Source organism: Osmerus eperlanus, chromosome 4 (assembly GCF_963692335.1).
Source record: "Osmerus eperlanus chromosome 4, fOsmEpe2.1, whole genome shotgun sequence".
In the NCBI taxonomy this organism is placed as follows: Eukaryota; Metazoa; Chordata; class Actinopteri; order Osmeriformes; family Osmeridae; genus Osmerus; species Osmerus eperlanus.
The window spans coordinates 13168490-13191064 of record NC_085021.1 but is presented as its reverse complement, the minus strand read 5'-3'; the positions used below and the strand labels follow the sequence as shown (position 1 = coordinate 13191064).

The 22575-nt window shown below is 45.1% G+C and overlaps 4 protein-coding genes across 7 annotated transcripts; 2 read left to right on the top strand and 2 right to left on the bottom strand.

Moving 5' to 3' along the window:
- Positions 1 to 397: 397 nt before the first annotated feature.
- Positions 398 to 8918, bottom strand: LOC134018903 (transcription initiation factor TFIID subunit 4-like). Its single transcript, XM_062459254.1, has 16 exons — positions 8059 to 8918; positions 7119 to 7901; positions 5958 to 6112; positions 5671 to 5787; positions 5457 to 5576; positions 5143 to 5265; positions 4958 to 5047; positions 4498 to 4740; positions 4163 to 4298; positions 3450 to 3561; positions 3044 to 3213; positions 2838 to 2968; positions 2566 to 2691; positions 2349 to 2405; positions 2086 to 2205; positions 398 to 1984 (listed from the first exon to the last, which is right to left on the bottom strand). The coding sequence occupies exons 1-16, from the start codon at positions 8321 to 8323 to the stop codon at positions 1817 to 1819; spliced, it is 2916 nt and encodes a 971-aa protein (XP_062315238.1). The 5' UTR covers positions 8324 to 8918; the 3' UTR covers positions 398 to 1816.
- On the top strand, positions 6839 to 11868 carry lsm14b (LSM family member 14B). Of its 3 annotated transcripts, none has more exons than XM_062459257.1 (8): positions 6839 to 6984; positions 9584 to 9747; positions 9821 to 9950; positions 10092 to 10283; positions 10470 to 10550; positions 10656 to 10814; positions 11027 to 11168; positions 11255 to 11868. In XM_062459257.1, the coding sequence occupies exons 1-8, from the start codon at positions 6945 to 6947 to the stop codon at positions 11415 to 11417; spliced, it is 1071 nt and encodes a 356-aa protein (XP_062315241.1). In that variant the 5' UTR covers positions 6839 to 6944; the 3' UTR covers positions 11418 to 11868. The 3 variants fall into 3 exon arrangements, with proteins under 3 accessions (XP_062315241.1, XP_062315240.1, XP_062315239.1); XM_062459256.1 differs by lacking the exon at positions 6839 to 6984 and adding an exon at positions 9274 to 9489 and having other exon boundaries at positions 11258 to 11868; XM_062459255.1 differs by lacking the exon at positions 6839 to 6984 and adding an exon at positions 9276 to 9489.
- Positions 11561 to 13934, bottom strand: LOC134018906 (proteasome subunit alpha type-7-B-like). The gene is made up of 7 exons (XM_062459258.1): positions 13737 to 13934; positions 13497 to 13623; positions 13217 to 13341; positions 12506 to 12628; positions 12307 to 12426; positions 12163 to 12225; positions 11561 to 12091 (listed from the first exon to the last, which is right to left on the bottom strand). The coding sequence occupies exons 1-7, from the start codon at positions 13830 to 13832 to the stop codon at positions 12005 to 12007; spliced, it is 741 nt and encodes a 246-aa protein (XP_062315242.1). The 5' UTR covers positions 13833 to 13934; the 3' UTR covers positions 11561 to 12004.
- Positions 13935 to 14346: 412 nt separating this feature from the next.
- LOC134018901 (calcium-responsive transactivator-like) lies at positions 14347 to 22510 on the top strand. Of its 2 annotated transcripts, XM_062459247.1 has the most exons (11): positions 14347 to 14469; positions 15216 to 15292; positions 15423 to 15507; positions 15607 to 15748; positions 16147 to 16407; positions 17251 to 17415; positions 18772 to 18873; positions 19491 to 19583; positions 19707 to 19829; positions 20015 to 20142; positions 20258 to 22510. In XM_062459247.1, exons 1-11 carry the CDS (start codon positions 14401 to 14403, stop codon positions 20282 to 20284), a joined length of 1272 nt encoding a protein of 423 aa, XP_062315231.1. In that variant the 5' UTR covers positions 14347 to 14400; the 3' UTR covers positions 20285 to 22510. The 2 variants fall into 2 exon arrangements, with proteins under 2 accessions (XP_062315231.1, XP_062315233.1); XM_062459249.1 differs by lacking the exon at positions 18772 to 18873.
- Positions 22511 to 22575: the final 65 nt, after the last annotated feature.

Here is a 22575-nt window from a genome sequence, read left to right as displayed (position 1 = left end):
ACTAGCGCCCCCCTGTGGGACCTTTGTATTCACTTAAAGAGGAATGAACAGCATGATCAATATGACAAGCACAGACACTGGAATACCTGCAATAATACATTTAGTGGTTTATGACATTCTCTTTAGTGCAACAAAGGAAGTGGAATCACAAACATTGTATTTTTTCCTTATTTATTTGCAACGAGGGAGATCATACTCACTCATCCTCTATAAAATGATACAATTAAAAACTTTTTTGTCCAATTAGAATATTTACATATCAACAAGTTGCTGTGCAAAATTTACAATATATATCGATACTTCAGCTGTTCCACTTAAACTGTGTCATCTGGTAGAAAATCTAATGAATATGAGAGGAGAGGAAGGTGTGTAACAGGTTATTTTGAGACAGAATGCAAGAAAAAAGACAAATCTGACCTACTCTTTTGACAGACCCAAACAAGACTTGGACAAACTGAAGTATATCAAAAGTTCCATCCATAGACATTCTTTCATAAAACATGACAAAACAAGTATAAAGAACCAATTAGTATGTGCTCTAGGAAATATAAAAAAGATAGAAAATGGGCAAGTCTCTCTGACCAACTGACTCCAAAAGCAGATGTGTCCGGGTGCAGTCCGTCACCACGATTACATACTAGGGCCTCCAGGCATCCAGCGTTGGAAAATAGTCTTACTGAAACAAGTGCAATCAATCATGAATTATTGTGAATCAGCTTCTTCTTTTCCGTTTTGTTTTGCAAAAATAGTAATTAGTCTATCCTGTTGGTGGGGTGTGTTGTGGCAGGTCTATGAGAGTGTCTCCAGGACTCTGACCCACCACAGCAGGGGCTCCAGCGGGCCAGAGGACATGGACTACACACGGACTACACACACGCGCACACACACACGCACACACTCAAACACCTACACAAACACACACGCACACATACACAATATATCATCATAATCATCAACATAAACGCTGACATAAATAATTATTACTCATTTCAAACCAAGTCAAAAACAAAAGCACAACAGGGACAAAAATTGATCATTCAAAGCTGAAAGGAGTAAATACAGTTAAATTAAGAGACAGAATGTTGCTCCTATCAGATTAAAACTAACACTACCTAACCTGAAGAGTTCAACATGTATGATTCATATGGCTTATTTTGGCAAGAAAGGCAACTCAGCAGAAGACAAGACCATTAGTGAAGTTAAAATAATCCACAAGTGTTAAATAGTTCTATGGTTACTAAAATAAGAAAATAAAAAATTTATCCATAACTAGAATCAACATTGTCATCAACCATAGTTTTGCCCAGGTCTTTTGTAAGCCTTATGTTAGAATGCTTGATACATGATTTGACTGCATTTACTGGTTTGTTAGACCTGGTAAAACAAAAGCCCACTTCTAATAACATTTTTTAATAAAAAAAAATTTCTAAAGATGTTTCCCCTCCAAAAGGGGAGCATGCAGTTGACAAGCAGGGCAGTAGAGGCAGTCTATGACAGGTCTGGTGGGAGCCTGGTCTGGTGGGAGCCTGGTCTGGTGGGAGCCTGGTCTGGTGGGAGCCTGGTCTGGTGGGAGCCTGGTCTGGTGGGAGCCTGGTCTGGTGGGAGCCTGCCAGGCTTCCAGGCCCATTCTGCTCTCCATGAGCGTTTCACAACATGAGAGCTTCTTCAGCACACTGCTGTTCTATTATCCCTCTGTGCCATCACCTTGGAAGGGGATGTACGAATAACAGGGAGGGCTCATCCTCTGTCCCATGTGGAGGAGTTTGAGTGGAGCTGGTCAGTGTAGTATTTTGGGTGGGGCCTGGGTCTCTCGGTGCTATTTGAGGAAGCCTCTGTAGAGGAGATGGGAGTGGCTGGTTTCTCTCTCGTTCTCCAGGCAGAAAAGCAGGTCCCTGAGGTTGACCCTGGTGATGCGCTGGCGGGTGAACTGTCTGGAGCCCCCCCCTCCCGACCCCCCCTCCCGAGAGGGGCCAGAGCTCGTGCCCTGGACACAGACAGACAGACAGACAGTACGTAGTCATGGTTACAGTAATGTGTGGTGATTGTAAGAGGAGCGTCTGGCTGCTCAGCACCAGGGGCCTGTACCTCAGCTGTGGCCCCGCTGATGGGAGAGTCCATCTTCCTTTTCTTACGGGGTCCGATGGCTGCCAGGGCAGTCATGTTGGCCTCTCTCTGTCTGATCTGGGCCAGCTCCTGCTGCTGCATCTGGAGCGCGCACACACACACACGCACAGGAGTTGTGTCATATACAGTTTTAACAGATGAAAATTTTCTTTTTTTTTTGCACTTCTTTTCTTTTCATCCGAGCACATTCCCATTTAAAACATACATGGCCTCTCTCCTCTCACCTCTTTGGCCTTCTGTTTTAGCCGGAGCTGCTCAGGGTCCTCTTGCCGCGACCGAGACTGCAGGTGAAGAACCACGTTAGCACTTTTATTCACAGCCACTAGATGGTGCTAAAGATCCTAGTGTGATGATAAGGTGAGCCAGGACGCTGGGTCAAATGAGGTCTTGGTGAGCTACGGCGTCTTGGGTGTTTATCTACCCTGTCCTGGGATCAGTTACCTTCGCAGCCTTCATGAGGATCTCCCTCTCCTGCTCCTCCTTCCTCTGCTTCTCCATCTGGTCCAGCTGCTCAAAGAACTTGAGCTGAGCCCGGACATCACTCGCCTGCTCGTGCTTATCATCCTCCTGGTGGCCCAACGAAGGGAGGGGGGGGAGGGGAGGGAGGGAGGGGAGGGAGGGGATGGAAACAGAAAGAAAAGATGGAGAATGTAATTAACAAATACCAGCTCAGTGTTTCAGGAGTGGATCCCAGCCCAGTAGTGTGGGCTCACCTTGAATGTGATGTTTTTCTGCTGTGCCACCTCAGACACTTTCTCCAGCAGGTTCTGGAGTCGCTGCTGAGTAGCATGGGATATGTAGTTTATGACCTCAGGGCCCAGTTCAGCGACTCCAAACTTCTTACCTGTTAAAACAGATGTGTGAATGTGTGTCACCCTTCTGCTGTGTCAGTGTGTGTGTGTGTGTCTTTTTCTCTCACCTATTTCCAGGACTCTGCGGGTCAGTGAAGAGGTAGCGAGGAAGGCCTCATCCTTACAGGAACGGGTCACCGTGCCAACAAGCTCAGAGTTTGTTGCCAGGATACGGGCGCTCTCTTCCGACAGGTTGACTCCAGCCATGGAGGCAACATCATTGATGTCATCATCGTCCCTGTATGGAGGGATGGCAGAGAGGGACAGAACACAATGTAAGGTGAGGAGAGAGAAAACAGAGACAAGTCAGGCCTTTCCGTCATTAATATGTTCGAGCTCAGCTATTAAAGTATGGCTTTCTCATGCATTAAGAATGTCATTCATTTCGTCAAGTGTGGTGCGTGTGTGTACGGCGTGTGTTTGTGTGTATGGCGTGTGTTTGTGTGTACGGTGTGTGTGTGTGTGTTGGCTAACCTGAAGCTTCCCCCCGCCTCCTTCAGCTTGTTCCTCTGAGCTGCCGTCAATAGAGACGAGGGCCCTGCTGCTGGTCGGCCCCCTGGGGCCAGAGGCTGCTTCATCACAGGCACTGCCAGGGACAACACTGTTAAACTCAACACTGCTCACTCTCATGGCTTCAGAGGGCAGGGAGGGGTGAGGAGCGGCGGGCCGGATGGCAGGACCTAATACAGCAAATCAAGTGTGTCTCTGGTTCTGCACACCCATGTCTGCGTTTCCACGGACATCCATCCCCACTGTGCCACAGGGGGGCAGTGTTTCATGTGTGTCGAGGGAGCCAGGAGCGGACGGCGATCGACACGGCACCACTTATCACATTACTGCCATCTCCGCTACCTAACAGCTGCCGGTCACAGATGACGCTGATACACTTCTGCCTGACCGTCTCCGTCATCCAGCCCTGCCACCCCTCCCTCTCCCTCCCCTCTGTCTCTCACACTCCCATTGTTCACATAATGCTTGTTTGTCCTCAGGCAGCCTAGTGGAAAACTACCTCACAGGGAAAGTTAGGCCCATACAAACACTAATAACATACTAGCCTCATGTCAACACGTCTGAATTCATCACCGAGCGGGGAAAGCAAAGCATGTGTGTTCACTTCACACGGTTCAATGTGCAGACATGGCAGTAGGAAACCCCCAAGGCAAGAGTGGGCCTGCATGGAGACACACCTGCCTGCAGATGCTTGACCATTTGCGGCTGGCCCATGATGACGCGACTGTGGGTCTGTCCTCGGAGGGTCACCATGGGGGACTGGGACAGGGTCACCTGGGGTCTCACCAGCGCCCCCTGCTGCTGGGGCACCATCTGGACCGGAGGGAGGGAAAGAGTTGGAAAGCAAGGAGTCAGGGGGGGGGCAGAGGAAGGGGGAAAAGGAGAAAGTTGGAAATAGAGGGGGAGAGAAAATGAGAGGGACAGAAAAAGAGAAAGGCGACAAAAATAGCAGGTTGATGGACTGAAGCAGATGCAGCAGGCCAGGTGAAGGCTGAGCTGTGGGCTTCATTACCAGGCTGGGCTTGCTGAGGGGTGTGTGGGCCAGGCTGATCACAGGGGACTGTTTGGCCCCCACACTGCTACTGGAGGAGAGGGGGGGTCTCTGGGCGGCTGTGCCCCCCAAGACCACGGCAGTCAGGGCGGTGGAGGCAGCGGCTGGGGCGGGGGCAGGCTGGGCGCTGGGCAGGGGCAGCTGACTCTGCTGGATGAAGGCTGACGAATCTGGGGTCAGCTGACGCAGAGCAGGGAGACTCCTCTGGAAACAGCAGAGAAGGAGAAGTGCGGGTTTGAGGGAGTGGTCATATCTGACCACAACTACAGCATGGCAATAACAGCTCTTAATGTGTCATGGAAGAAATGTAAAAAGAGAACAACTGAAAAGACTTACAACAACAGTTGCTGTCAGCCAAAGCCCACATCCATAAGATGAGGACCTGGCTCCAGCACAGAGTTCTGCTAGGCAGCTGTCTCACCTTGAGGAAAGGCACAAGGTAGGGCTGAGGAGAAGAGTTGAGCTCCTTGTACAACCTACTAGTGAAGTCCTCTGCTTCAATCTTCCCCTCCTGCACACACAGGGACACACAGACAGAAAGGGCTTTAATAGAAGACTAATAAACACACACACACCGACAGACACACAGACAAGACAGGCTTTTACCAGAAGGTTCTTAACCAGCTCCTTGACGTTGGCTGTGGTCTCAGAGGACTGCTTTTCACTGGACGCCAACTTGATCAGCGTGGATAGGAAGTTCTTACACTTCTTCACATTCTCCACAGTCTCCTACAGACACACACACGCGTTAGATCATATTAAGGATGACTAGGTCACTGGTGTCTAAACCCAGTCCAAGAGCAGAAACTGTAAGAGTCAAAAGACAAACGGGTTGTCTAAATGCTGAACAGCCCTCATCACTGATCTGTGGTGGTGCCAGGGCACACCCTGGTTCAGGCAGGGCAGTGGTGTTCTCTCACCGTGCTGACGGCCAAGGGAGGAGCGGGGGTCCTCACCGCAGCAGAGCCAGCCTGTCCTGGGGAGGGGGTGACCAGAGGCTGGCCTGGGGTGCTGGCGGACCCTCCCAGCATGATGGTGTTCTACAGGACACAGAGAACAGAGAGCAAGGCCACCTGGGGTGAGTCTGAGGACTGCGATTGGTGGTGAGGCCGACAGAGGGGGAGTGGTGTCTACCTGCAGTACCGGAGGCCTCTGGAGCGTGGTGGTGGCCTGCACACTAGCCTGCACTGGGGAACCCTGCTTGATGATGCTGGTGGGGGACACCTGACGGGTCAACAGGGACCCTGGAGCCTGGTGGACATGGGAGAGGACACAGGGGTTCAAACCTCATTACATTTCAGGAGGTGATAAAACACACTGATCATGAGTAGGCTGTGTTTATATGCTGTGCAACGTTATCCATCTGTAGCTGGGTGTGATAGGGTGTTGGTCAAATGGAAAAGGTGTGTCTGTTGCAGTACCTGAACAGAGTTGATCTGGACAGAGGGAGTGCTGGTGGGCGTGGCTGGCCGTGGTGCCATGGCGCTTTGGGACTGGGACTGAGCCTGCATCTGGGCCAGGGTCTGCTGGTGGATCATCAACAGCTGCCCAGTCTCACTTCTCACCAGGACCATCCCTGCACACACCCGCAGGTCAGGAAGGGTCAGGGTGACAAGTCACGCAGGGCTCAGTACCATGACTCAAACATCTAACATAGACACACCCATGCTGTGACCATAGGTGTGCAGATGTTGAAAACATGATCTTAGAATTTCCATGGGAACATTTGCCTCATTACAATGAATACATAGACCCAAACTGCAAAACACAGAAATTGAGCATACTGTAGAATTCTCTCTCTCTCAAATAACCCATAATTTCCCTTTGTGACAACATAGGACATGCTGTTGAGACCGCAATTATATGAGCTTTCCAACTTGACAGTTTCACAACTTAGGCCTACTTCAATTCATGTTTGAACACCAGTTGTTTCAAGTTTCCCAAATATATAAAATATTCCTAATTATAGGCAACAGGTTTCCTGCATTCTGCAACTATACTTGTAACTGTCAACTAACTGCTGTCAGATTTGAATGATTTGCAAGGCTCTCAGGAACAGAGCTGGGCAGTCATAAATCTGAAAGAATCAATTTATTGAGATTGCTTCATTTGACATTGTTTCTGACATGCTGCTCAAACACGTTTTTGGCTAAGCCTGTCCTTGTTGATGTCAGTGTGTCCCTTGATACAGGGTCCACTCATGTTTGAAGTCTGGCCAGCACCTCAGAAAGAAAATACCCCAAACCATACCACCTGCTCTGAGCCAACCCTTATAGGCAGAATCTATACTGTTTCCTCAGCTGAAAAGAGACAAAACATACTGCGAAGTGCAACATACAAACCCACTCTCACATAGACACTGAGGAGGTAGAACCGAGTTGCTACTGGACAATTTCTCTCTTCAAATAATGGGAACGTGTATGCTATGGCAACGATTTCCTAAAAAAGGTAACTAAACAGGTTTACTGTACATTTACTGATATCAATTTGTTTAGGAAAGGAGACGATGTTTCAAAATTGGTATCTAATTATGAACAGCAGGTAATCTACACAGGCGTACTTTAAAAAAAAATCAGAATTACCTGGCGGAAGCTGAATGTTTTGGATGTTTGGAGCATTCTGTTGAGGCTGGGCAAGCCGTGGAGCCAACACTTGCGGAGCAATTGCTCGTATTCCGCCAGGATTCGCAGCAATTGTTGTTGGGGTGGAAGTCCTTATTACGTTTTGTAAAGTCGGTGGGCTTTTCACTGCAGCTGTAGCACTAGACGCCGCGATCTGTGCTGTTGTTTGAATAATCGTTTTTGGTGTTTCGAATTTGTTAGTCTGAGGTCCTGAACATGCAGGATTGGCAACGCTGACAGCTGATGTCAGAACTGTGTTGCTCCCGCTCTGCTGAGTATTTGCTCCGGGGGTTTGCATAGGCGGCCTCACGAGTGTGACGGTAGGCACACTGTTCAAAGTGGAGGAAGGCTGAGATATTACAGTCGATGTGACAGCCTTATGTGTATTAATTAAAGGAGTTTGAATGACAGTGCCAGAGGTTGATGAAAGAATTACGTTTCCTTTGACTCCAGAGCCAGGTCCGTTGTTGACAATAGTGGTAGCTGGTGAAGTGTTGTTGCTACTGCTATTAGTTGAGCTTTCCGAATTGTGAGAGTTTATCATTACGCTACTTCCATTCAAAGTTTGCACACCAGTTGTTTCAGGTTTTCCGCTGCCTGCCACCGTTACAATCCCACCGACCAACTTGCTTTGACCGCCTGCCATTCCCGATCCCGCTGCCGATGTGGTCCCGGCTGCTGCATCCATGGTTGAACCTTGGGACCTCGTACTATTAATGACACCGCCTTGCACTCCACCAGTCCCTAGAGCCGCGAAAACAAACGAGTGAGAGGGCGGGATGTCGACTATTCCGGAAAATTGATTAGTGATAGCTCTGTTAATTAATACTTAATTTGAAAGCAGATTGAATCACAATAACAGCGCGCCAGCTAACCAGAGTCAGCAGCGGAGCTATCTTACCTGCTTTAGCAAGCTCTTGTGAAAGTCCCATTTTGCTGCCCTGGACATTGGAATTGCCACCTACTGCTGAGTTGCCAATGTGATTTGCTGAAGACTGGACCCTGACCGTGGAGTCTCCGTGACCCGATCCCGTGAGCTCAGACTCCAAAGATCCAACTAGATCACTAACTACTTTCTCGTCCACCTCTGTGTTGAAGAAAACATCATCCAGCAAATCGGAACCCGCCGCCATCTTTGCCCTGTTACGTTCGCTCGTGAGACGCATGCGTGGATTGGCTATACCGCTCCTGACACAGGATTCTAGAGTGCTGTGATTGGTTATTTCTGGAGTTAAAGCTTGGGACAAATGGTTGCAAGTTGCATTTCAGAATGCCAGTCGGACGGGATAGCACAGCAAAAATAGGACGACAGACTGAGGATTACTCTCGGTGGCTATGTTGCCAAATGGAAATGAGCAATAGGATGTCGATAATGTTACCAATTGATGTAGATTTTCGCCCGTTCTAAAGAACATAACATTAACTTATTTGTCAATTTATGAGTTTTTGCACCAGGCTCAAAATGGCTGCGTTGTTTTTTCTATAGTCTGACAGCAGCTGCTAACGCGCACGAGAGCGCTATCATGCGCTCGCTGTCAAACCGAACATGCGACTGATCAACTTTCTTGCACGACTGAAGGCAGTATGGGACCGGTCTTTCCCTGCTCTGGCCTTCTATAAACTAGTTTTCCGTTAACATTTTGAAGTGATGGATTATCCTTTTGTATGATAATATATGTTCAGCAGTTTTTATATTGCACCTGAAAATTGTGTTACGTTAAGTAAACAAATAAAATTATTAAAAACGAAAAGATGATTCAGTGCATGCATCAATCCTAACATAAAGGGACAAAAAAAAATATGCAAATTTATAGGCAATCATTTGCTTTGGGGTTTTAACGGCTAAGTGTTTAAGACAATGTTCAATCATGTATTTTAACAATCTGTGTTAAAATACAAGTAAACCACACAGATAGACATTTATTTTGGGGACATAAGCATATTGGACGGATGTCTGTCAATAAGGTAAATTGTGAATAATAAAACGATGAATGAAAATATATGATCTACTTACCTCCTAGCGAAATCAAAAGTAAGCACGATATGACACGCGCGCACTCCAAAACAGGTGCATCTAAATGAATAGGCGTGGCTCCCCTGTATAAATGGTTCTCTATAAAATGCGTCCAAATGGTCGGACATTTGGAGGCATGTGCTCAAGCAAGAGAACAAAAACGCAGGGAGTAGAACGAATATTGTTGTTCATCAGCCATGAGCGGCGGAACACCCTATATTGGTAGTAAAATAGGATTGGTGTCCAAGGCCCAAAATCGTTATGAAGGTATCTTGTATACTATTGACACGGTGAATTCAACGGTGGTCTTGGCCAAAGGTGAGTTGTGCATTCTCTGCTCAAACCATGTAGCTGAGTAGATACTAAACCACAATTGCAACTTCACCTCTGTATCGTTGTCTGTTTTGGACAGTGAGGTCGTTTGGAACTGAAGGAAGACCCACAGACAGGCCAACACCACCTAAAGATGACATATATGAATATATCATTTTCCGAGGAAGTGACATCAAAGACATCACCTTGTGTGAGCCTCCAAAGTCTCACCATGGCCTTCCCCAGGATCCTGCTATAGTGCAGGTAACCTCACAAACCTGCTATGTTTTTGTAAGGCTTTGTTACATTTGTTTATTTCCTATTCTGGGTGGTCCAGTCCTCCCTAGGCACCTCTTCTGGCTCCTATTCTGCTCAGGGACCATTCAGTCCATTCAGGATGCCGTCATACAACCAACTCGCAGCCAGCTCTCTGCTTAACCAACAGTATGCTGCTGCACTTGGCCTTGGTGAGTCAGTTAATGAATGTGCAGTTTGTGCAATAAAAAATGTTTGAAGTCTTGATTCAGATTAATATTTCATTGTAGATTAGAGGTTTAAATGGTGGCTCATGACAGAACCCCAAACCTGCTAATCCTTGTTTCTCCCAGGTCCTGGACTGCAAGGCCCTCAAGTGAGAAGAGGTCCTATGGTAGAGCAGGCGGTTCAGACTGTACCTGCAGACAAGGCCAGGCAGAAGAGGGGCTCAACTATATCCCAAGACCAGGGCAGGGGGACCAGCAGGCCCCAGCGAGCAAGAGAGGGGGCGAGCTCACAGACTCTGAGAGGCTCTGGGCAAACGGGTAAGCTGACGGCACGAGTGGTGGAGCTTGGGTTAATCCTGGAAGCAGGTTAGGTTGCTGCTGGCGTGGACAACTGGACAGCCTCTGATTTGTGGACAACGGGTAGGGTTTATGGTCCAATGGAGACATCCCTGGTGTGATCAAAACTGCCTGAACCTCCATAACCCTAACCAATTTCACATTCAGGTGGGGCAGATCAGCGCAGAACATCTCAAGTACACAATGAGGGCAATGATGAAAACCAACCCCCACCACGAAAGAGACAAGGTAAAAAGATGGACCTTTTGTGAAAAGCAACTGAAAGGAAGTCAAGTCTAAACATTTCAGTTGGAATATTTTTCTTAAAATAATATACAATATAATTGTTTTTAGGAGCTCGTAGGTCCAGGAACCGAGGCAGGGGTCAGCTCCTCGTGGGAGGCTCCAAGCCTAGCACCCTGAAGTTTGAGACAGACTTTGATTTTGATTCTGCAAATGCTCGGTTCAGCAGGGAGCTGGAGATGGAGCTGCAGGACAAGTTGAACATAAAAGGTCCATTGTGTAACCCATTTTCCATTCAATGTTCTTGCCCATGTAAAGCATGATTACACATTATCATTACCAAGGGTTCCATTCATGTTAGAGTTCGCTCACTTGACACTCTGAAATGTGGAGAAGGAACTATTTGAATGTGTTGCCTACATTTGGAAAGGAGGGTCACTGGGTTATTTCACCGGGTTATTATTGAGTTTATTTCTTTCCAGATGATGGGGAGGAGACGCAGGACCCAAAAACGGACACGCCAATCATTGAGAAGACTATGGCTGAGGATCCATTTGGGCCCAAATGCTACTATGACAAAGCAAAGTGTTTCTTTGATAACATCTCGTCAGATAACAAACCCAGGTAAACTCTTGAAAGCTCATCATTCATTTAATAAAAAAAGATTGATATATATTTTAGCATACAAACGTTGTTTGTATGCTTCCCAGAAGAACTACCTGGGCAGAGGAGCGGAAGCTTAATGTGGAGACTTTTGGGGTTCCTGGTCGGTTCCTGAGGGGCCGTGGTTTCCGTGGGGGCTTCCGTGGACGCAGAGGACAGGGGTCTGCACAGCGTCTGCCTTCTGTGAGAGCTGGGAGTGGGAGGCTGTGAGCTTTGGCCCTTTAGACCATCTTTTATGGTCTTGTATGTTTATCCATACATACTTTTTGTTTAAGAATTATTAGAAGTATTATTATCTACAGCATTTTCACCATCTAATTTGACCAGTAACTTAAAATATTTTGATTTGACCACAGTACAGTGTTGCATAACAAGTGAGTGTTTAATGTACATTGTTATACGTATTTTGCTTTACTTTAGAATCTGCCAATGCTTTTTAGTATTTGCAGACTGTCAGCACTTACTAAATAAGTATACATAGTGGTGGTCATCCTAATGTAGTGTAGTTGGTGATTGAATTTTGTGTTGATGTAAATAATGTGCAAATAACTTAATATAGATAAACTATTCTGCCTTAAAGACTAATTCCCATGTAGAGATTTGTTTTCTATAATTTGGGAAAATTGAGTGAAATCTACGATTAAACATGGGATATTGCTAATCTTTTCTTGAGTTGACTTGTTCCATTAGAGGAGACATCTGTGATTTTTGTTAAACATGTTAATTTATTATAGTCTGAAAAAAGGGGATATTCTGAGTTGTCTGACTTTTTAAAATTTGACAAAGGAATGTGTTCTTCAAATGGTCCCTTTTTTCTTCGGCTGCTCTGCTCCCTCTTTCTCAATGGCAACAATATGCTCCTCAACTTCCTCTGGGGTTAGAATCTAGAGACGAGGAAGGGGATTATTATGTGGTACATGTACTTTACATGATGACATTGGTGGTTTACACAGACCTTCAATGGTTCATCACGCTTCATAATGGCCACCTCCATGTTTTTTGCACCTGCTTGGAGAACCTGTGAAGTAAAATAAGGCATTGTGGAACAACGGATATTACAAGTAGCATAAAGTACAGTAGGAGAATGGTTAAGTCTCACCTCGAGCAACGCTTTGATAACCAGCTTAATGACCTCTGTGTCAGACTCCATGTTCTCAGCATTATATTTCTTTTCCAGAAACTCACGCACAGTCTTTGCAGATCTTCCAATGGCATTTGCCTATTTAAATAAAATTTCACGTTATTTTTCTTTCATGTTTTGCTCTTCCCTGCGAAGAGGTTGGTTTTGGAACCTTTACCTTCCAGGCATGGTAGGTTCCTGAGGGGTCTGTCTGATACAGATGTGGAGTTCCATCAAAATCAAACCCCATAATGAGAGAGGAGATCCCAAATGGTCTCCGTCCATTGCTTTGGGTGTACCGCTACAGTAGAAGAGAGGATGTCTGTCAGCTCAAAGATGAATTGTGATTGAAACATTCAGTCTAAATGTTAACAGCAAATATTGGCTGGGTTTCCCAGATTCGTTAAGAAGCTCTTAACGCTAAAGCCCAATGTATACTTAGGTCGCAGACACTTTTGAAAAGGTCGCCGACAGAAATGACGTCTCTCGACACTTTTAACCGTCGCTTAGAAGTGTCGCCTACCAGGAAAAATTTCTACTGGCGCGGATGTCGTCACATAGTGAAAAATTAAAATGGTCAGTTTCTCCGATTGATCACCTAGGCTACAAAGCGTTAACAATGTAACCATAGCTATGAATGTAACGGTAAAATGATTCTGTTTACGTCACGCGAACCTTGAGCACAGGCGACTGTTTGCCGAAGTATAAATGCAGCTGCCTGAGCGACAATTTTTTTTCGTCGGCGACCATTTCAAAAGTGTCCGCGACCTAAATATAAATTAAGCTTAAAAGAGCTTAAGAACGCTCTTAGAACGCTCCTAAGAAGCTCTTAGCGTTAAGAGCTTCTTAACGAATCTGGGAAACCCGGCCATTGACTGTTCCTTTTCACCTGTTTAATAGTGGATATGAAGCGTGTGATGTACTCCACTGTGACTGGATCTTCCACAGTGAGTCTGTGACTCTGACACTCAAGTCTGGCCCTGTTAATGACGATCCTGGCATCTGCTGTCAACCCTAATCAGGAAACACGTTAACAATTAGCACTATATATTCAACGCAAAATTAAAATAACCCAGATTACTTTGCACATCCTTAGCCATTGCCATTTTAATTTGTTAGTGCCAGTCTGTCCCATATGAGCCAGATGAGCGTGGACTCGGCAGACTCACCGGCAAATGCCATGAAGACATTGTCGTCCAAGGCGCAGATTTTTCGCACTGTCCTATCATCTTGAAGTTTGGCGGTAGATTTTTTCTCCACTCCCAGAACAACTATATTCTTGCCTCGTATTCCAACCTTAGAATAATTTATCAAACTAAGTTTAGAAAACATACACTAAATGCATTTGACATGTATGTTTGATGATTCCAGAAAGGAAACTTATGAATCTCATACATCACATTACGTACAGCAGTTGAACCTTTTTTAACAGCCTCTTGTGCGTATTCCACCTGAAACAGGTGTCCATCAGGTGAGAAAACTGTGATGGCACGATCGTAGCTCATGATCCCAGTTTATTTTAAAAGAAAAAGCTAACTGAATTCTGTTGAAGCTATTTGTCAACTTGCTTCCTAGTGCTAAAATAAAAGTGAAAGTATTCGCCTTTATGATGCAGCAAATTCATGAGAAATGTGCTACAGCGCCACTGACAGACATCATGCGCAATTGCTTGATTTATGCGGCCATAGAAGCTGTCACGTTTATGTTTGGAAGCGTATAGGCTGCTGTGAATCAAAAAACACCCCTGCTACTGTGAGAAAAGTGGTACTCACTGTAGCTGACCGGGTCATACCAAAACGTGACAGTGTTCATCTCTTCTAAATCAATCGTCGCATTTGAATTTATGCATTTATTAAATGGTACCGCATTATAACCCATCATGAGATAGCTTATATTATGAAGCAAATATATACTTTAGCATTCTCTTTCTGTAATGCCCACCTCGGTAGAGTCCAGATGTTTCAACACCCCTATTTTTCAGAAATGGGAAACCTAGCCATTTATCAGAGGGATGCGCTCAGGATAATAAACATTAATATAAAGAGAAGCGCTCCTGATTTTCTCTTATAGAAAATGTCGGTGGCGTTTTCATCAGCGCGCCCAAGGAGTAAAGGCGAGGTGACACAACAAACGATTCAAAAGGTAATACAATTTTTACGCTTCACAGTGTTCCAATATGCTTTTATCCAGTCTGGATGGGAGAGTGCAGCGCGACAGCCAGTTTCGATGAGAAAGTATCAAACGTCAAAGACAGATATGGCAACTGGTGCAAGCTAAACAAAGCCAGGTGATGATGTCCCGCTAGTAAAACGCTCCGCCAAGGCTGTAACATGTCATCCCTTATTGCCGACTGAAAAGGCTTCGCTATGATGCGTTTATTGTGTGTTGTTAGAATAGCCTAAGAAGTGCTTTTTTATTTATTTTATATATATTTTTTTGTTGTTGTTGTTGATGGAAGTAAAGTCTACTGGAAACATACATATTTAGTTTCTTGTATCTGAAAATTTGCCTTAAATGATTGTCCATTGCTTTAGAAATACGATTAGCACATACTTCATTGTATGCGAGGTTTAGAGTTAATTAGGTGATAAGTAGAGAAGATAATGACACCCTGGAGAGAATCAGAGATAAACTGAGGCTCCGTCCCACTTTCACCGTCTTCTTTCCCGAGGCTCTACTAGCTACGTTAAGATAACTCAAGAAAACATCCGACCCAGATAATTTAGCTCTCAGAATAGGAAGAGGAGTAGATAGAAGTGCGCAAGTCCTAAGAATTTTGGGCCAATTGTCTGAGAGCAGGGCACTTTGTCGAAGACTGGACTGCTCATGTTTCTACATTTACTGTAGCATATTCTGGAATGAAACCATGTGTGTTTTCCTTCCCTCAGATGCTGGATGAGAATCATCATCTAATACAATGCATAATGGACTATCAGAGTAAAGGAAAAACCGCAGAATGCACACAGTAAGGACCACCTGTCCATTGACACACCTGATAGCAGTGTATATATGGAGGACACAAGGAAGGTGTGGGATGTGATTGTCATAACTCAGCCTCTCTTTTTTTGCCTTTGTCTATCTCTCTTATTTGGCAGGTATCAACAGATCTTGCATAGAAACTTGGTGTACCTGGCCACCATAGCGGATTCCAATCAGAACATGCAATCACTGCTACCCGCGGTAAGACTAGGAAAAACATGAGTTTATGCAAAACAAGAGCCTCCCATTCTCATTACACACATAATGTTCCTGTTGTATCATCCTGTCTTGCTTGCATAGCCTCCCACTCCAAACATGGGCATGGGTCCGGCGGGGATGGTCCAGGGGGGCGGCAGTGCCCTCCACTCCCAGAGCAACCTCAATGACAACATGACTTCTGGACTGCCTTCCACCTCAATGATGCAGAGTCAGATGAGCAACGGTGAGACCTATTCCATAAGACACCTACACACAGACACAGACACACGCATGTGCATTTGTTGGCTTGTCTCTCCAATTGGTTGTCTGCTGCACGTCTGCCTGCCTCTGCCCGGCTTGTTTCTCTACCTCCAGCCAAGTGCCTGGCAACGCCACAGCTCTTGACGTCGGGCGCTGTTCAGCTCTCGTTCTCCTGCGTGTTTGTCCTCTCCCCAGTCTCTGCCTCCTCATGCCTTCTTATCTATCTACATGATCTCAGCACCATTCTTTATATGGATCCTCATCTCAGCCCTACTGAGTCCTGTGCAGATAGCGATGAACTGAATGTGTTTTGGTGCCGTGGCCATGGCGTATGTCTGCGCAGGCCCGAGTGCTGCTCTGACTGTGCGTGTATGTCGTCAGGCCCCGGCCACGCCTCCATGCAGCAGCAGTCTGGTCAGACGCAGTCGGCTGTGACCTCCACGTCCCTGAGCCTGCCGCCCGGCAGCCACGGTGGCTCAGCCCCAACCCCGATCCCGACCCCAACCCCGGCCTCCGGTTACAGCCACCCTGTGCCCTCTTCCCAGGGCAGCATGATCCAGGGCCCAGGCTACTCTTCCTCTTCCTCCTCCTCCTCCTCCTCTTCCTCCTCCCGCAGCAACCTCAACATGCAGTCCAACCCAGGTGAGCCAGGTGCAGAGGAGCCCAGTCCAGTCCCAAGTAGCTGGGACCGGCAGGAAGTCAGCAGAGAGGCTGATAGGCTAGAGTGGCCCCTATGAGTTCATGTCAGATCTCAATATGTTAACATGACAGGCTGAATATTGGAATGTAGGAGGGAGGTAGTGAAAAGGTGGGGTTTTTCTAAGTAGGTATATGTAGGTCAGAGAGGGATAGGCAGTCCTAAAGTCAAGCACTATCCCCTAAAATATTAACTTTAAAGTTAATTATAAACTTTAGATGAACTACAAAATGTAAAATTAACTCAAATATCTTCACAATTTAGGCCCAGCATCATCAATCAATAAAACCACTCGATGATGTTCCTTTTTTTCATGAAGTTAAGAAGCCATGATATGCTGACACACTCCCATGATCTCAGAATCTCTTTTCTTCCCTTTACACATGACAATTGGAAGCAAACACATTCAGTTCATCAGAATGGCAGCCCTTCCCTCTAAAGTCTAGATACTGTATGTTCCCTTTGCAGTGCTTCTCCTCTCCTGACCCCTGATATGCAGCCTTGTGTCTTTGATTGTTGATGTGTAATTATCTCTCTTTATGCACTGACCTCTTTGGGTTCTTTTGTATTTCAGAACATTCAAAGCCCCTCTCCCAGCTTTTTATCAGATCCTGGCACCATAACTGACCGCCATAGCCCCTCTTGAATTTTGTTAATATGATTAATTCTGCCTATTTCTGACAGATTCTGTTCTGACGATGTGTGCGTGCCTGTTGTTAATGCTGCCGCTGATTCTGAGAGTGTGTTAATGTGTGAGATCTATCCCCATGACCCTGCAACCTCTCCAGTCTCCATGATGCACCAGCCTTCTGCCACACCCCATTACTCCTCCTCCCAGGCCGGGGGCCAACACTATCAGGGACAGCAGACCATGGGCATGATGGCCCAAGGTAGCCAAGGCAACAGCATGATGGCCCAGAGGCCCATGGGATCCTACCGACCCTCACAGCAAGGTAGGTGATGATCATGGTGATGATGATGAGGATGATGATGGCTCTGGCTATGGCTCTGACTGGAGTGCTATGGCTCTGACTGTAGTAAAAGCATGCTGATTCTGCCAGAGCGCATGGGGCTCAATGTGTGTGTCGGTGGCAGTAATGAGGTCTCGCAGAGATGATAAAAATGGTGAGCATGGCGTTTGATTGCTTGTTGAGCCTTTTTAAAGAGTGTGCAAATGTGCTGCCTGTATGTGTATGCTCCTAATAGCCATACCCCTTGTTCATGCACGGAAAGGGGGTTATTGATCAAACATGGCTGGTATGGTTGATGTGATCTGATGAGTGTTGCCATGGCAGCACAGGTGTGCACCTCTGAGGATCTAGACTATCCTAAACGCCTGCCTGTGACTTTAAGAGGAAGACTGAGGAATGATCTCTCTTGTCACATCGGGTCCCAGTCTCTGTAAATCACTGTGCCCATGCTGTGTCAGCGTGGGACTAATAATAGCCCCTGCGCCTCCCTCTGTCTCTGCTGTGGGTTGTAGACAAAGTACATGCTTCATCTACTGTACATGCCTGCACTGGAGGCCAGGGACTCTGTTTCCAGGACAACAGAGGTCACTAGTCCTGGTATGTTAGACATGACTCACTCTGGTCTCTTCTGTGATTGGCCAGGTATATTATCTTTGTTGCGAAGTCTTGAATTGGTCTGAGGGTTGACTTCCTAAGTTAGGCTCTGATTGGTTGCAAGGCTGTTGCTAAGGTGTCTCTATGGTCCCTGGTGATACAGGGCTTTATCAGATATTGTGGTCAGATATTGCTATTTTTGATCGCTGACAGATTCTCAAGGGTAGATTAATCTTACAGCACAGGAAACCCTCCAACCAAGGCGATATTTGTCACTATTGATTTGAAAAGAGGATAAGCCTTACAGGTCTCATCTGGCAGACAGTTGTGGTTTCTGAGATAGTCGGTCTATTCTGGTTGGAGGGGAGGTCAGGGTATCTGGAGTTTCTGCACACCACTACCGCAGACATAAATATTTCCCCTTAATGACTGATTGGGCTAATGGACATTTTTATACAGATTACTAATTTGTATGCACATCGTCATTTTCTCAGTTTAATCTATTGATTTGGCTTGAGGAACCCATTATTCTCTCTCTCTGTCTCTCTCTGTCCCTGTCTCTCATATGCTCTCAATCTTTCTTGTATGTCTCTATCTCCGCACACGCACAAAGACACACACACAGATATACACTGAAACATCCAGTCCTCCCTGCGTGCCCTGGCCCTGCCACCTTAGTGATCAGCACAGAGGCACATAGGTCCGAGCGTCTGATTAACAACAGTGATGTGGCCTATCTTGCAGGATCTGCATGGCAGTACACGGGACAAGACGCGTGCTACGGCGAGCAGTACGGACAAACTCAGAGCTCCAGCGAGCGCATTAACCAGCAGTATTACCCTGATGGTAATCACACAGAGCCTTAAACCTCACACATGAACACACACCTCCACATGCATACACACACACAAACCATGGCACCTATACACACACACACACACACACCTCTCACACAGCTTCAGTCATACATGTGCGTCATCCCTCTCACCGTCACATACCAAAGTCCTGCCTCAGATTCACTGTACTCTTCTCTACTCCTGTCAAACTCCAGTCCTCTAACTTCTTGTCTGGGTCTGTTCCTTCGTTTGGCAGTTGCAAAACACTGATTTGAATAGCAGAGTCCTCTCAATCCCAAATGATCCCAGTATGTCTGTGTTGGTAGTTTTCCTTTTTGGTGTGCTGAAAATTCAGATTTCTGATGTTTTACATGAGTTTGTAAAGAACAGCGATAAACCAGTTAGCGTACAGTATTTGTCTGTTCTTTGTGTGTTTGGTCTTTGTGTGGGAGTTATTCTTTGAGTTTCAAATGCATTGAGGGTTTTTATCTCTTTGGTGCAGACCTTATTAATGTGAATGCTGTACTTAGCTGACTCCTCTGCCTGTACTCCATGTGTGTGCGTGTATCTACAGTTTCCTTCTGGGAGTTGTTTTGGCATTTTGGTGTTCCTTTCCAACTTCTACAGGTCATGGAGAATACTCATACCAGCAGTCTTCGTATAGTGAACAGGGCTATGAGAGGTCCTTCGACGAGTCCTCACAACACTACTACGAAGGAGGTGTGTACTCATGATAGGAGACTGGGCATACACTACGTACATGTGGGAAATACACAAACACTTACAGCTTTTGTGGGTTCAGTGCTTTCCTGTGCCTCAATAGAAGTTTCTTGGTGCTGTTAGGTAACCCTCAATACAGTCAGCAGCAGCAGGCCCAGTACCAGCAGGGCTCAGGCCAACAGCAACCCTTCAGCCAACAGCAGTACCCCTCTCAACAGGGCTACAGTGGTCAGACACAGGGCTATGGTAAGGAACTCACTATTCATTCCCCCTCACACACACACGCACGCACGCACACACACACACACACACACACACACACACACACACACACACACACACACACACACACACACACACACACAAAGTCAGACACTGACTTTAATGGATTACAGGGTTGATTGAGAAATGTATTGGGATGTTGCCCCCAGGTTCAGGTCAGGGCGGGTCTTCCCAGTACTCCCAGTATCAGCAGGGTCAGGGTCAGCAGTACAGCTCATACCGCTCCTCCCAGGCTGCTCCGGGGCCACAGACACAGAGGCCCTACACCTACGAACAGGTACTTGGGACTCCCTCATCATGTCAGATGGAAAACTGCAGCAACAAACACTAGAATATATTGCCTTATACGTACTGTAGGCTTGTGATCTGTGACTTTTTTCCTCCTTCCCCAGGGTCAGTATGGAAACTATCAGCAATAAAGCACTTCTTTCTTCCTGAAAGAAGTTGGCCCTGGGAACATTACACAACAGTTGCTTACAAACATTTATTGGATAATGGAATTGTTCACAGTTTTGACTTCACGGTTGTCTGTTGAGACATGGGTTAGAAAGTTAAAATGAGAGACATGTTCTGCGTGTTTGTTAGAAGGTAAACTGGTGGACAAGCATTTCTGTAATGTCAATTTTCTGTCCTATCTAATCTCCTAACAATGTTCCAATTATAGAAAGAGGGCACATACCTTTTTAATATTCATTGAAGGTAGATACTTGAATTTATTTTTGCAGCCAGCATTTAAAGTAAACAGAAGTGTCTTCCTTCTTGAGTAAAACTTTCCTATCATTTTCATATGTTGAAAACAATGAAAGTTATTGCTTCACATCCCTGCAAAGAGTGATATTAGTGAGAAAATAAGAAGGGTCTTTATGTGGATTTACTACAGGAAAGATCACACATAGCATCCTGCAATTCATCTTTAAATATGAGTTCATTTGAAACCCCACATGGGCTTCTAAATATTTTCCTAATCTTCAGTCAAGCCACAATTCTCAGTCTGTATGGTGTAGCTGCTATTTTTCAAATTATGTAAAGAAAAGGTCAAGTGACTTTAATCTGAAAATCATTCTACTTTCTACTTGGATTAGACTAGTTAGCCTATATAGTGTTAATAAAAATAGAGGAAAAGTAGTAAGTCATGATACAGAGATCACTTAAATAAGAGTGAAGATGTCAGTCTTTGGACCTGTTTTTAGAGCAGGTTATTAGTTTGTTTTAACCAAACTGTGATGTATAGAAGTGGCGTTACCGCTCTGTCGTAGTATCCATCTGTCTTGTTGAGGTCATAGGCAAAATAGATTCATTCAGACTTAGGTGTGTAAACTATTGACCTTTCACTGATACCACTTTATTTATTTTGATAGCTTTTGTAAAATGTCTCTGCCTGCCTATGTATGGACAACTCTGACACTCAATACAAGTTTCATTTAGTAGTAATGCTTTATTAGTAGATAATGTTTTTACGGTTTGTAATCTTCATAAGCGATGCCAACTAAAATGTTGTCGTTTTTTTTATAATTTTCTATGTACTTTTAACATTTGTTTTATATAATTCTGTTGAATCAAATTTATTTTTCAATATATTTCATAATAGCAGTGGTTTTTTTCCATTAGCTTTTTTCAAGTTGTTTTATTAATAGACAATATATTACAGCCAAAGTAACACAGGGAGGATTAGAATGTGTCCTGCACCTCACCACCTCAATATGTGCAATATGATCAGTCCAAGTAGCAGACGTGCAGATGAGAATGAAATAACCTATTTCAGGAATAACCACATTAGTCTCCTGCCTCTGATGGTACAGTGCGGGTACCTCTGAAGGTTAAGATGTTGTGTTTGGATGTTGTAAAAGAGCACATAATCCAAAGTATCATTGGTTTTGTTATGTGTGTTTGACCAGTTTTCTTGTGTTTTTAGGTTTAAAGTACTACTGTATGGTGTAGCTACATGTTTGACAAACTTTTGCCATATAATATCCTTGTCCTGATCAATGTACTGTCCTCTGTCTATTCATAGATCATGTGTTGAGGGGTAGGTCCTTTACAGTGGAGTTACAGAAGATAAAAGACAAGTGTCAGATCAGATGTCCCACTAACACACTTGCCTTATTCTTTTCTATAATAATATACATTACAGACTTTTGTTGGCTTATGTTAAAATCCTCAAAGGAGAGCTCCAATCATTAACACGCCACAGTTTGTAATATGGAGGCCTGCTATGTCGTCCCTGTAATAGAGTCATAAATGTTGGATGTGCTGAAATTCTACTGAAATCCCAAAGGGGTCAGAAGTCAGTCTTATGTTGCAGTGGGGATCAACTCTGGGGAACTTGGCTGTCAAACAGCCCAATGACCATATGCTACTCAACTCTACAGTGACAATCATAGGCTTTTACAAAAATGTACGTAATGAATTCATTTTCTTGTAAACTAGGCTGCAGTTTGTGCTTGGTCTTAATAGTGTTATGTCAATGATACTAGTCTTGTGTGAGTGTTTCTGAGAGAGTGGCTGAATGTGTGTTGCAGAGAAAGAGTAGAAAGAAGAAGCATTTGGCAAATGTGAATGTTAAAAAAATTGAGTCTGCATTGTGTTTTTTTTTCCAAATGTCTTTTGTTACTATTTAATATTTAAATAAATTGAATTTCACCTTGTTTGAACTTCACTCGTTTTATTTGAAAACACTAACTCGACTGACCTTTAACGTTACGTTTGTTCC